We start from the raw sequence: 15,111 nt of genomic DNA on the forward strand, positions 1-15,111 counted from the left end.
CTGGAAAACAGTAAAACAAAACCCCATCTGGGCTAGTAGAGAATAAATTTCCATGTAATTACGTGGTTCCATGAGCCAGACTCTTCTCTCATGTAACTCGATGGCATCTGTCCCCGAGGAGTGCTGATTCACTGTGTGGCCTTGAGTAGCCTTCTTCGAGGCTTTTGAACAGGTAGGAGGTAAAACGTAGGCACCCTCTGGTCAGATTCCAGGGAATAAACCTGGCAGCCACACAGCTTCATGATCACAGCCCTGTTCGCCCCAACCAAGGAATCACCCTTAGTGGGAATAAGTGCCCATCTCAGAATGCACGTGTGACACAGCACACCACTGATTTTGTGTTTTCAATCTTAGAAAGGCTCCCAGTGCATCCTTCTCCATAGTTTATAGATACACATAGATCCAAACCTCTTCCCTTTAAAACAGCTTTCAATACCTGTGCCCAATTCTCATGTTCTGCATCGGTCTTATTCTTCTTCGAAGGCCCTGTTTTACGCCCCCGTTTTTTTCACTTTCCCTTAACACGTTGATTTCCCTGCGCCTTGCTCCCCTGCCTTCCTTGCTGCTGGGAACATCTGTTGTTACTGTGCTTTAGAACCACTCCGTCTCTCTCCTGGCAACGGTACCCGGTCTCCCACTGAGAAACACCCACTGTCGCCCTGTTCCCCTACCTCCGGGGAGACCATGTGACTCACACCTGGACAGCGGAGGCATCGTATTCCCTCACTGCCAACCACAGGAACTGGTTCAGGGGTGACTCAGTCAGAGTCATTGAGACTTTGTGAGATTTTGCTAGAAACCTTAGGAGAGAGGCACGAGACCTTTCCCATCAGATTTCAACCTAAAAGGACGCAGGTCCGGGGCTACTGGCAGCCATTACCGTCCTGGGGAGCCTGAGAATGAAGTCAGGTGAGAGACGGTGACAGCCTGCAGTGGGTGGTGGCAAGGGAGACTGGAGATGTGGACAGACTGAAGAACTGGGTAATGGTTGGACATGATAGGTGGAAAGGAGGGGGCATCTAGGACGATAAATGGATGGCGGTGTCCTTCCCTCAGGAGAGGGCGCCAAGTCTGTTTCAGACACATTGAGTATAAGGGACTTTGAGGACAGAATGGAGAATATAAACAATAGCTTTGTTTTGGTGGGTTGAACTGAGACGCTCTCCAGTCCCTGTCCTTAGCCCCTCATGGGCATTACTCCTTCACTCAGTGATAAATGAGATTTCGTCCGCTGGCTTTCTTTGAATCATTAGAGTGACCACATAGTAATTCAAAGGCTGCTGTCCATTCAGCTGTCCTCCTTTCCAAGCTTTTACTATTATGAATTTGCTCTGGCCAACCTCTAATTAATACAAATCCCAGCATCAGCACAGACCCTCATAATCCTAACCGCCTGACAAACATTAAGATATACAATGGTGTTGAAATCTGTCTAATGATGTCTGTACCAGTTGAAGAGCTAGGAGGCCCTCTGTAAATGGCAGGTTTCCTCACTTCTATAGATGGAGATGTATTGCCAGCTTTGGTGTCACTGGTCCAGGACGGTTCCTTTTAGCACAACGGGTATCAAATCACTTGGAGACGCTGCTCACAGCGTCTTGTCTATACAGATAGTTCCATCGTATATATCATTATAACATTATCAGAACAATATCAGAACATCATCAGAAATAGGACTGAACTTGGCAGAATTGACCTGAGCTGTTATTCCTTTTCTTCTGTCTCTGCATCGTCTCAGTCAACTTCCCCAAGCATAATTTACGTGGTTAGTTCATTTTGTCCCTGTCACGAGCCGTGTTCAAGCAGAAGCCATTCCAGAACTAGAATTTTTATCTCCAGATTCTCCAAAAGTATAAACTCCCTTGCTAATTCTAAATGAAAATGTCTGAAGACCATACACTTGACTTCATAAAAATGAGATATGGACTTCTTTAGAGTTAATGGACAAGTTTTGGGGGGAAAAAAACATCTATTAGCAGAGCAAACTAAATTTCTTTTTGTAGAAAAGGAAAGCTCTAATTAGTAAGAAATAAGAAAGATAATGTCGTCTGCTGGAAACTGTCCTGCCAAGTAAGAGATCCACTTTGGAGTTCTCGGCTCAGCCCTGCCACCACTTAATTGCAGATATGGGATTAGACAGCTCTCTGCTTCAGTCTCTCTCTGTGCAAAAGGCAGAGGATAATGAATCCCATGCATGCTTCCCGTAAGAGAAAACAACTATATAAAACACCCATTCAATATGTTTTTAAAAACAGAAGGATCTGGATTTTTGCAAAACTTTGGCTAATTCACCTAAGGGCTTTCTTGGAAATTTTATCAACAGATGGATCTTAATAAAAGAGACATAAAAAGGACAGCAAGGTTAGAATGAAAAAAAAGCATCCTTAACCTCATCCAAGCAGAATGGCTGATACGGCCTGAGCAGCAGCAGCTCAGAACTGTCCGAGGGCCATGTATTTGGCATGCCAGATAGTTATGGGTTTGGAGCGTGAGGTAATAGGGACACCTGCGTGAGTCAGTCATGATTTGGATCTTAGGTTCGGTGCCAACACTCTCGTCACTAAATGCGAAATGCTACACAATCAGTCTGTCACTCAAGTTTTCTCTAGAAGTTCACCACGCTCTGTGTTCTTCTAAGATGCAAAAACAGTCCAACACAGACAGCTGTGTCTCTTTTTTTATTTTATGAGTGATACTGTCCAGAGTTACTGGGACTCTTAGTTCTTAAGGGGAGAGGGAATGGGTATTGTTACTTTTACGTCTTCTGTTAACTTCAAGAACCAAGCCACATATTTTTTAATAATAAGAATCTGGATCAAGTTCAGTGTATAGTTCAAAAATGTATTCCAATTAAAATATTTAATAGAGTCTTGGCTTTTCCTCTAGCCCATCCTACTGCCATATGTATCCAATAATTCAAGCTCATTCCCTCCACCAATATAAAAGAGAGTCACCGAATAAGTGTGACGTTTTGCTTCGAAAGTTCTGTTTCTCTTAAACCATTATTTGCAAAGTGTTCGCAATAAGGCTTCATCTCGATACGTTTTCAGTAGGAGTACCGTGAACTCTGCCGTCTGTACACCTACGCAGCCCACACAGGAGCCCCCGGCCGCGCCTGCTCAACAGCCCCACGGGCTGGAGAAACGCAGGCGGCACCCCCGGCTTTGCTCCACGTCCACATCTACGCACATGCCAGCTGGTCGTGCTCCCGGACGTAAGCGGACTGAGCCACAGTGCCACCAAATGACCTCCTTCATTGTTTATTAAGCGCTTCCTGGGTGCCAGGCCCTGTGGTAAATCTTGGGGACACAGCAGTGGACATAATGTCACCACCGATGCCTGTTCTCAGGAACCGGCAACATCCCTGCCAACCTTCCCCAACCAGCCTCCGTGACACAAGTGTCCCCTCACCTAGACCTTGGAAAGTCAACGAGTAAGGCAAGCGCACAGAAGCAGGAAGCCGCCTCAGAAATAGATAGAGTCAAGTAAGTGTCTTTGTGCGATACGTTGTCCTTTGTAAAGCACGTGTGTGTAAGTGGCCTCACAAAAAGTTATCCCTCTTTTATGGGTCCAGAGAAGTAACTTGCCCAAGGCAAGAGAGAGAGCGAGTGGCTGTCAAAGAGAAGGGCCCATCTTCCCCACTCCCGTGAAACCGCTGCCTCCTCAGGGCCCGGGGGCCTCAGAGCAGTGGCACCCCCGGGCTGTTGGTTGGCCTGCTTCTCCCACGGCTGATGGGGAGCAAGTCGCTTCATGTGAAAAGCTTCCACATCTCTTCTACTTATAAAAAAGATAGAAATTCTAATCACTCGCCTCACCGGATCCCTGTAAAAGTGAATGGTCTCGCCGTGTTTTGAATAACTAATCATCAGGAAGGCAATACCTCTTGTCCCTCATTCATCTTCCTCTTAGGTCTCCACACACGGAGACATAAGGGCGAGGAAGATGATGATGACAACAGCTAGAGGTGCTGAGTGCCTCCGTTTGTAAATGCACTGGCTCATTAATCCTCAGGAGGATTCTGTTACATTCTCCCATTTCGCAGATGAGAAAACTAAGTGTCAGAAAAGATGAAGGACTTGACCGAGGCCGCAGAGCTAGAAAGGAACAGTGATGAGAGCCTCCCCCGTGTCGTCTGAATGCAGAGCCTGCGCTTTGATCTCTGTATTCATCTTCAAGTCCGGGAGACATCGGCATTTTAGGTTGCAAACCGACTTTAGTGTATAAACTGCCAGAGGCTCCCCTAAGGAGGGAATGTAATATAATGCGTAATCAAGTCCTAGGATGGCCTCCCATGTCACAAAGCCACAACTTCAAAAATCAGGATTCTATGCATGGTGACCATTTGCTGGAACAGAATAAGCTCAATCTGTCATTTTGATCAGTGTCACTTTGGGGCAGGAACAGACTGGAGAGGGAGGCCCACAGGCGTCTGACACTGTGCCAAGCTCTCGCTCAGGAGTACAGGTGAGTGTGGGCGCCGCGCCTGGGAGAGCCACTCGCGGGACAGAGAGAAAAAGTGAAGTCAGCCCACCTGCCGTCCGTACACATGGCCAAAGGTTTCCCACCGTGAGCTACGAGGGAAGGGATACCAGAAATCAGACGAGAAGCCCAAGGCAGTGGGGGAGGGGACAGTCCACCTGCCCATCAACTTGGTGGCGTGTGTTGCAAAGAAGCAAAAAAGGAGAGAGCGCAAGTGGCAAAATGCAGCCGGGCTGGCGGCGGCCCCTCCCACTGTCCCGCCCCGGAGCCCTGTGCTCCCACTGTCCGGAGCAAAGTGCTTTCTCATCTGCAAAGCTAGAAGCAGAGAACTGCCGAGGCTCCGTGAAGGAATAAGCGAAGTTATTACGAAGACCTCTTCAAACACCAAGGGCGGCGGGAACGCTCAGTGGTAGAAACGAACACTTGCCACCATCCTGATCATGACCTCGTAACCTTGCTTTAAGGGAGGGAGACTCTGGGTGCCAGGTGAAATGCTGCCTCCGGAACCAGCCTGTTTGCACAAGTGGTGATGTGTTTGTTAGTTATTTATGGAGCTACTGAGTTCTATTTGTTCCAGGCAAATCAGTGGCTTGGCTTGCTGCCAGATGCCCTGCATTCCGTTAGGCTCCCTCGCCCTCCCCGGCTCTATTCCCGAGCAGAGGCCTGGCCTCGAGGCTTTACCTTGCTGCTTCTGCATGGTGGTGAAATCCTCAAAGGTGAGCGTGCGCACGGGGGGTCTCCAGAACGCGTAAGTCTCCATGATGGCTTCCAGTCCGGTTCTGCAGAGAGAGAAGCCAGCAACAGAACTTGTACATAGTCCCAAGAAACGCACTGACTTTTCAGAGATCCTGGGTGGTTTGGCAAATGGTATGCACACAGGCACTGAGAGAGAGCATCACCGGGGTAAACTAGTCTGGAAGATTGCCAGGCACAGATGACACTGGGTTGCCCGAGGAAGGAGAAACGAACCCAATTCAGATTATTTGCAAACAAGTCATAACTGTGATGGGATTTCACTAAGACCTTTCTTCAAAGGAGGTTTGGTCCGTATGAAAAAAAACATGTTAGGTACTAAAGGTCAAGGCCACCGGTATCGTGAACAAAGTTGACAAGAGAGTAGCACTGGCTGTGTCTCGAGCACAGGACGAGGTCATCATCATCATTACAGTGCATCGAGAGCCTGTCCCCGAGTCAACTCCTCCACTGGGTATGTAGAGTCAGCGAAGCTGTCAAATTGCTGTGGCTTTAAAGGCTCCTTAAATCAACAGAGACGAGCAAGAAATAAAAGGAGAGAGAAGCAATCAAACACACCTGAGTTTCTGTTGCAACAAGAACTACCTACCTGAAGGACAAAGAAAGGGTTTGGTCCCAGAAACTATACTTCAAGCAAAGTGACCAATACATTTCTGGAAATATTTGCCTGTATTGTGTAATCTAATAATCAAGCTGGTCTTCGAGGGTCAGATACTTGGGACTGTCGGACTTCAGCAAACACCCAGTACTGTACCAGTCCATTACTCCGGGGCTTCATTGCATTGATATTAGCAGTTCCCTCAAGTGAACCACGCGCACACTGTCTGCTTGACCCCTCAGTAAGTTCTCTCAGCACCACGTGCGCGCTGACGGACGTCGTTCTAACATAGTTATCCGGGGTCTCTGGGACACACTCTTGCTGATATTCTGTATCCTCAGAACAGTAGGATCAGGGTTTCATTTAAAGCTTTGGACGCGGCTCTGATTTTTGACTTTTCTTTAAAACTAACTACTCTGTCTAAGTGGAGGAAGGGGAAGATAGGAGACGGAGGGTAGAGAAGTGGCATAAGTCACTGGACCCTAACGTGCTGTCCCCTCCCAGAAAAGACAGGGTTCTCTCTTGAGATGAAACTTACGCTGCCCGCCTCCCCCCTAAGTGATGCGTTTCCAGAGTTCTCCTTGCTCTTGCCTACCAAGAATAAAGTGAGAAGTTTTATTTTAAGAACAAACTTCCTTCCCTTAAAAATGGCTGTAAGATCCCCGAGGTGCTTTCTTCTCAAATGAGCTGCTGATACACTGATTGGCTCTTCATGTCGGAAAATTTCCTCTCTGAACAGGCCTTACTTGCGCAGTTAACTTTCTAAAGTCTTCTCTGGAATCTTGGAGGCTTTAAATACACCAATGTTGGCAAATCAAAGTCTGTATTTTTAGAAGAGGTTGAGAGGAGAGGGTGTTGCACGGTGTTTATTAGCTGTTAATCTGTTAAAAGTAGGAACAGAAGACATCTCCACACGGTCACCCTACATTAATGTCGAATACAGTACATGAAACTATTTGCAGAGGGAAGGAGTCCAAGCGATCGGGGAGCTCCGAGGAAGAAGGGATAGGAAGGTAATGCCACGCTGAGCCTCGGTGGATGTAAGAAATAGACAGGACGGGCTTGGCTCCTACTGCTTCGTTTTAGGATGCTGGTGGCCCACCGGAACACCTTACAGTTCCCCTTAGTGGCACAGAGGCTCACTGCAAATGGCAACGTCTTTATTCTTCTGCTTCTTGTTACATCCTTCCCAAGAACATGTGCCAAAATATTAGCTCAAGGACAAAGAACAGTCCCTTCTCATTTCATAAGGTGATAGAAGGCTATGAAGCACACTAATACACTGCCAGTATTTCTTAAAGAAATACGAGATGAACTTTGATTTCGTTTTCATAATAGGCGAAAAGACTGTAGCAGATTTGTTAATCATTTTATTTAAAGCAGTCGACTCTGTATAGGATAGTGACCGTTTATTCAAATCTGAAATCCAACTGAAAGACTGCACTCCAGAATCACAGATTTAAAAATGAAGAGGCATCTTGTGTGTCATCAGCTTCTACTTTCTATAATACCATCTTGGTCGGTTATCTATTCTCCGTTGGAGTATTTCCCGAGGAAAATAATCAGTTTTTTGACAGATCTATTAGAAAGTTCTTTCTGACCTTGAGCTGAGGTCTCTGACCTCATGAGCACTGGGTAAATGGGGAGAGGGCCAGACGTTTCCCCACCCTCATCAGGGAGACCTTCCTCAGCGGTGAAGAATGTCGTGTACAACATGCCTCATGCGGATGCACCCAGGGTCCACCCAGTTTACAGGTCTGTCAGAACAAGGGTCATTTTGGTGGTAGAACTGTGGGGAGGGGCTGTGACTACCAAAACATAATGGCCGAGCCCACGCATTCCTGTCCACACTTTACTCATCCGCTGTGGACCCGTCTCACGTAGATTTGTCCTGGACCCTTACTGAATCTATTTATGTAGTCCAAGTGTAAAATTTCATCCTTTTCGTTCACTATCTGCCCCATCTGTTTGGTCCTTAAACTTCATTAAGCATCATCGGATAGATCTGATTGTTAGAAAGGACTCGTTCTGCGTAGAAGGATTTGGTGAAGTGCCACCAAATGGCAAGGTGATCATTAGATAATTCACCTCTCCACCGCCAGCACGTCTACTTTGGATCCCATGTTTTTTAATGTCCCATTGCTTGCATAGCACGATGTCTGTTACATGGCAAGATCTCAATTGATATGAATCATCATTTCATGAACTTCAACCAGCATTCATTTTGCTAAGCCTAAGACTTAGGAAGACAGCTCGATGTAAAATCAAAACTCTGAAGACAGAAGGAACCCTTTAGTATTAGAGACTTGGGAACCGTTTCTGTAGCTGATTGTGCCTTCCCTGACTCGAGGCTCAGAGAAGTTTCAGTTTTCCTTTGATTTCTTCCATTCCGGTCATGGAATTTCTGACCTTCAGCGGAGCCTGAGTCCCCAGCAGAGGCCGGGCAGTCCCTCCCTGCTCTTCTCTTACGAGAGTCCTTGCCGACTCCCCACCGCTTGGATGTCTGCTCAGAGCCCATCCTGAGTAACACACTGTTTACTTATTCATCATCATCATGCCCTAGTTTCGTACAATTTTATCTCAAGGTTCTTAAAAGTGAATTCATTGTCTAACGGTTTTTTTGCTGTCTTCACTACATTTCGTTAACGTGTCCCACATGGTGAGCCTCTCCCGGTTTGTTGGACATCAGAAACCTGATGTCATCCCTGAGGGTTCCAATCAGAGACGATCAGATTGGCAAGTGTCCCCCTCTCGCTGACTTGCCCTGCTTGCGCCAGTGACAGCGGAGGCCACAGCCAAACCCCCTTCGTTCAGTCCTTTGGCTGTAATCGCCTCTTTGACTTCCAGGCCTTTTCCCTTTAGACTTTTCAGGCTGCTCGCTGGCCAGAGCAACAGAATGTCCTGAAAGGAGGGAGGAAAGGAAGGAGAGGAAGCCAGCCACGAGCTCTTTCGCAAATTGATGATCGGGAAAAACAGCCAGACTGTAAAGAAATGGTCTTCCGAAGGAGGGAAGGAGGGAGGGATGAAGGAATGAAGGAGGGAGGTAGAGAGGGAAGGAAGGGAAGGAAGGAAGGAAGGAAGGAAGGGTGAAGGAAGGAAGGAAGGAAGGAAGGAAGGTGAAGGAAGGAAGAAGGAAGGGAAAGGAGGGAGAGGGAGGAGGAGGGAGGAAGAAAAGGAAAGAAGGAGAAAGAGGGAGGAAGGAGGGTGGGAGGAAGGAAGGAAGGAGAGAAGTCTTTCAATCAACCTTCTCTTCAAAAACAAATTCTGGGAACGTCTCTTTGACATTCAGCAATATTTGATAATTTTAACAATTACAGCTACGTTTGTGAACCTGTTAGGTAGCACACCAGTGCATCGTTTCTGCTTTTTATTTGTCTTGAGATAGAGAGCTGCTTTTTATATTTCTTCCACTTATTTTCTCTGTAGTTCTGAGTGTTGGCTCTTCCCCATACTATCTGCTGGTGATCAACTGGTAATGAAGGGAACATATGGTAGGGATGGATAAGGTCATAGGTCATCTCTAAATAGAAGACAGTCGAGGGCGAAGGTAAGTCTACTGAGACAGGGTCTTCAAATCGTAAAGGAGTTATCCAACCAGGAAAACAACCACGCTAGGATCAGGAGATATAAAAGTGAAAAAAGACATGAGGTCTTTATCCTTTAGGATGCCCCGTTCAGTAAAAAGAGGACACGTTAATGACCATTTTCTGAACCACGTGATAAATGCTACACTAGAGATGCTTTGGAACACTGAACAAGAAGTACTTACTATACCTGGGAAACTCAAGGAAGAGTCCATAAAAGGCCAGTTAATATCAAAGGGCACTCAGCAGTTTTCAACACAGGGAAGAGGCAGAAAGAGCTTCTCTGGTAGAGTTAACGGGAGGTGCAAAGACTTGGAGGTAGGATAGAGAAATTGTGTTCTGGCAACTGAAGATCGTCCATGGTGACTGGAGCTCCTGGTGCAAGATGGGGGGCAGGGGGCATCATGGGTATTTATCCCATGTTAAATATCCATCATGGGTATTTATCCCATGTCAGGTGCTCGGATTTTAGCCTGTGGGCGGCGCTGTGCCTCTCATCTCCTTTCCTTTCTCTTCCTGTTCTGGCATTTGACGACACAAAACCAGAATATGCTGTTCTTTCAGGTCTACTTATCGTATCTCAACTTTCTAATCCTTTTTCTCAGACTGTCCTTGGTCCACTGAAGTAAGCTCAGACCTTCCACTCATCCTTCTTCACAGGATCTGGAATCAGCTCCTACATCTAGATTCCTCAGGGAATTTGTTGTCCAGGGATTTTCAAAAAGACCTCCCAACAGGGGTCTGTAAATTGGCAAGGCAAAACAAAACGAAACAAGCCATCATTCAAAATTTGGCTTCAGATGGTACAATAAATATGTCTATGTGAGGAACTGGTTGTCACCCACGTGCCTTCCAGTGGTTTGGAAGAACAGGTGTCCCATGGACAAATGTTTGGAGTTCAGTTCAAATTGTTCCTTACCCAGTAATTCCAGCTTGGGGACTTTGTGCCCACTTAGAGTCTGAAAAAGTAGCCATGGCAGTTTTCACTGCCTCAAGAGCAGTAAAAATCCACAATAACATGAAGCAGGCTAAGTCAGATATTACGTTCCTTCGCATCTGACTGTAGCAGTCTAATTTGGTGATGCTGAATCACGCGAGGGGCAGACGAGCCCAGCAGACTCTGGAGCCGGACTGCCTGGGTTCACATTGCAACCCTGCTGCTTATTAATACAATCTCGGCCACTTACAGAATGCTTTTGTGCCGTAGTCCCCTTTGTGTAAGACGGAGAGCATGACACTGCTCCCTCTTAATTGTTACTTAATCAGTGCAGATGGATTAAAGACTAATTATATCAAAACAAGAGGGAAAACATAATGAAAGCTTGAGGACCATTGGTCTAACTCAAGCAAAAAGAAATCCCACCAACTGCTCGGGTTGTGACCTGTAACAGGAGAAGACTCCCTTACTTCACTGGAATTCAGAGGCATGTCAGCCCTCTGGCTCGGGCTTCAATGTGGAGGGATCAGTGTGTTCACCTAATTCCATTTCTCACTCTCTCCTCAAAGAACCAGAGACGTGTCCCTCCAGCCTCCGTAGGCCTCATGATCTTGCAGATATTTCTGACTCCAATATGTTAGCCATTAAAAAAGACGTCACTCTGTTAGATGACACCATCCCTGAGCAAGAGCCATACACAATAAAACAGCTGCCAACCTTCCTTGGCAAACCCGCGTGGCCAAGAAGACAATGGTGAAAAGGGTTCATGACAGGAGGGAGAACAAATAAGGCAGAGAGAACTGTTAAATGCTCGCTGGAAGGCCATAAGCCGGGGGACATGACAAACAGCGCCGGCCTGGATCAAGAGGAGGAGTCTGGCAGGATGTGGCTGCCAGAGTCCAGGGCCAGCCACCTTGAACTGTAGATGCAGCCGTGCCTGAGAGGGAGTCCAGCAGTGATGACTCCCACAGCTCTGCTAACTGTCACCCGTGCCAGGGATAACAAAAGAGTATGCAAAATCTACAGAGGCTGGAAAGATTGCCAGGAAAGAACAGGAGGAGATTGGCTGGAAAAATACAGCCAATGGCTCTAGGGAGAACAAATGAAAACACAGAAATTGAAAGTGAGAGAGACACTTGGACAGTCATGCTGGTTGAAAGAAGGCAAGTGGTCAGCTCATTGGCTCTGAGCTGGCCACACGAGCCTCTAGGAGCGACGGGGATCCTGGACGAGGGCAGGGTTGTCTGCTGACTGGCACGCTGTGCCTAACAGGAGAATGACATCACTTTTCTGGATGCTGGCACTGAGAGGTCTGCCAGTCCTGAAAGTCGGCGCCTCAGTACGCGGTTTTCCCATCAGTAAAATGGGAAACACTGTGCCCATATCAGTGAACTCAGAGATCAAATGGACAGCTTGGACGACAGACACTACATGCAGTGTTATTCGTATACTTACGATTTGAATGACTAGAAATAAATATATGAAGTCGAACCGTATAAAATTGTTATTTTATCATTCTTGACCTCACTTACCGTAATTTTATATGTTCAGCTTAATAGATAGATAAGGGAGAAGACAAGATTTGAGGGACTTGATTATAAGAGAGAATTCTAGATCTAGTAAATAGCTTGTAACCGAGACTCACCCTGCACCCTTCCTTCTCCAATTTCCGAAGAAACATCGTTTCTTTTGGATCTAAACAAAGATGAACTGGCCCAAGTTCTGGGATTAACTTCTAAGTGACTTTTCCTGTCCCCGCTGTCACCTTTGGGCGCTCTAGTTCCTCACCCCACAGCCCGCTTTCGAGCTGCGCACTCATCTTTACTGGGTGTCGTGAGGAGGGGCGGGGCCTCGACAGGGGTTCCTGTCTGAGGCCTTGGGATAGCAGCTGCTTAAGGGATGGAGAGGGGGTGGGGAGGCGCAGGAAAATTCTGTGTTTTCCAGTGCTGTCCCGCCGCCAGCGGAGATCCCTGCCTTTGGGTTACGTATTAGCCCCATTAAGCACCCGCCTCCCGCAAGCAGGTTCGCCCATTCCTGCAGTGCAGTTAACGGCTCCGGTCGTAGGTCACCATCCCCCGAAACGCCAGGCACCACGAGAGACGGCCGCCAACCACGCTCCCAGCGGACAGCAGTGCTGGCTGACACGGACGGAGGCTGCCTTCTCCGAGCCATCCTGCAGGCTCTTGTTTTCTCAGTGAGGAGTGACCTGTTATAACGATTTATCCGTATGAACCGGCGTCCCCTGAGACAGGGCCTGCCACCGGCTCCATTCTGACAGTTTCTAAGTCGTGGAACTGAATGTCTTGGTACACCATCCAGAGGTGGACACCACAGAGAAAAAGATAACCTCCTAAAAAGCCACACCAACTCCCTCAACTACTGAAGGCCACTCTACCTGACACCTGTTGTGGGACCGGTAACGGTGAGAGGCTCCTGGTCGCCGCGCCAGTGAGGAGTACGCAGAGGAAACCGTGTCACATGGGTCAGCCCCCCCTTGCACTTGTCTTAGATGCAGTGGACGCTGAGAGCAGGGTAAAGCCCAAGGTCAAGGATAGGATGAAGGTACTGACCCAGGACCACCCGGAGTCACACACTCCATGGCACTTTTAAAACAGGTTCATAGATCCCCTCACTCCCCAGAGAGATCAAAATTTTAATCCTTCAGAGGAAGCCCCTGGGAATTGTGTAAAACGCCCCAAGCTGACCTGGGCTCCTTGTAAAATCTCGGCAGCCATTAATGGGGACAAGGCTTTCTCGTTAGACGCGGGCCGGGAGACCCGCCGTCCTCCTTCCTCCCGCTCCTCTGCTGTCCCCTGCACAGCGCCGGCTCTCGCGGCTGGAATGCTCCCGCCAGCCGGGCACCCTGGGCTCCCCGTCACGCGGGCACACGCACCTCCCGCGGCTGCTGCTTGACCAAGAGACTCAGCGCAATGGTTCTTGCTTCTCTCCACTCTCATGACCTGTCTTCTCTTTGGAACCGGCTGCCCAGTGGGGCGGCCACCCCCAAAGGTGTGATTCTCAGCTCGCTCCTGAATGACCTTTCTCAACCTAAACTCACTCTGCTTGGGCCCGGTCTCTGGGACCCCTTCCTGCCTGCCTGCCCTCCCTCCCTTCTTCCTGACTCACAGACCCTGGGACTCACCGCGTGTCCTTCTCCAGGGAGCCAGGCGCACAGACATGTCCTCCCTGTCCACAGCCAGCTCAGATGGCCTGGCAGGTGTGTGCGTCCACACCTGATCCACGGTTAGGGTCAACCGGCGTCTTACGGCAGCGGTCCATCTCAGACCGGAAGCAAACTGCCTTAGTCTTTCCAATGAAGCCCATTTGTGGATCTCACTCTTCATTCCCTTCTCAGTCGGTGTCCAGAACTAGCCCCCACCGTGCTGTGCCTGACTCACCCTCGGCTGGAGAGCGTTCCCACCGCAGAGTTCCTGGGTTTTAATTTCTCTGCCGCGCATCAGCTCTGTTCACTATTTTGTAACTACACAAACACGTATTCTTTTCCTCTGTATACCTGGCACTATAGGGGAAAAAAATCTAAGAATCGAAACCTGAAAAAGGTACAGTCCCATTCCCAGGAGCTTATGTTCCCGCAGGGGCAGAGCCCAGGACACAGACCACAGGACACAGAGCCGTCTCCAGCTGAGGGACTCTGGTCTCCCCAGGCACAGGAAGGCGTTACCGTCTCCTCCTGGCAGGGGACATCTCCCAGAGGTCCCTCCGCTATTGTGCCCTGTGCCCAGGCCTCATTAAATGTCAACCTCTACTGACCCCTCTGACACCCAAAGCCAGCTTTGGGCCACACAATTTCTGAGACATCTAAAAGGAGGAACAGTTTAGAAGTAAAGTTTTCCTTTCATTGCAGATGCAATGTCTGGAACAAAGCCTGTCAGGGTCTCTGCATGGAAAGAGCCAACTGTCTACTACTCTCCCCCCCACGCACACACACTCACACACATGCACTCACACACACACTCACATGCACACACGCACTCACATACAGTCACATTATCCACTCTGCAGCACTCACACTTTGCCTGCAGCACACTCACGCCTCACGCACTCAGCACGCGCTGCGCCGCACTCACACATGCGCTTTCTCACGTACTGCGCACTCACACATGCACACACACATTGACACGTACTCACACGCACGTGTATGCACACATGCATGCACAGACATGCACTCACACGCACACACATGCACACACGCATACTCACACACACATATACACACTTTTCTGGTAGAGACTTCTAATCAGGGACATCATTCAATGTGAATGCAAAGTAGCAGCTCCATAAGTAAAGTGGAATGGATGGCGACCTTCTCACACTGAAGTGTGTGAATGACGCTTCCTGCAGAAGCAGGGAGAACTGTGACAGGCTCTGATGACGGTGACACCACAAGGCTGACATTGTAGACTCGCTGGGGCATCCGTAGGGCTTCTAGAAAGTCCCACGAATACCACTTTTTGCCCTCATTTGAACCGAGAATAAATTCTGAGAAAGATCTAGGAACCTGACGCAACGGAGACCAAAATACCAGTTTCGCGACTGATAAAAGTGTCTGGAGACCGTGGCATAGGTGTGAGGGCTGCACGAGCAGGCTAGCGCTCCCTGAAATAAGCCGACTCCCCCAAACTGTGGGCCTCCTCTGCTGGGCTTACCACACAGTGGAAAGAGCCCAGAAGGGAACTCTGCAGCCGAGCAGCTTCTGAGGAGGTCTTCTCCCAGCCTGAGATCAGCTCGCTGGCTCCCGC

The 15,111-nt window shown here is 48.5% G+C and overlaps 1 protein-coding gene across 2 annotated transcripts in view; it reads right to left on the reverse strand.

Annotated features, from left to right (window-relative positions):
• TBX15 (T-box transcription factor 15) overlaps positions 1-15,111 on the reverse strand; it is a 107,395-nt gene that overhangs the window by 7,548 nt on the left and 84,736 nt on the right. For both annotated transcript variants that reach the window (XM_039841331.1, XM_039841332.1), the window contains exon 7: positions 5,161-5,258. In XM_039841331.1, coding sequence (XP_039697265.1) covers positions 5,161-5,258 — 98 coding nt within the window. The remainder of the gene's footprint in view (positions 1-5,160; positions 5,259-15,111) is intronic.

Source organism: Pteropus medius, unplaced genomic scaffold (assembly GCF_902729225.1).
Source record: "Pteropus medius unplaced genomic scaffold, Ma_sr-lr_union100, whole genome shotgun sequence".
NCBI classification, from domain to species: Eukaryota; Metazoa; Chordata; class Mammalia; order Chiroptera; family Pteropodidae; genus Pteropus; species Pteropus medius.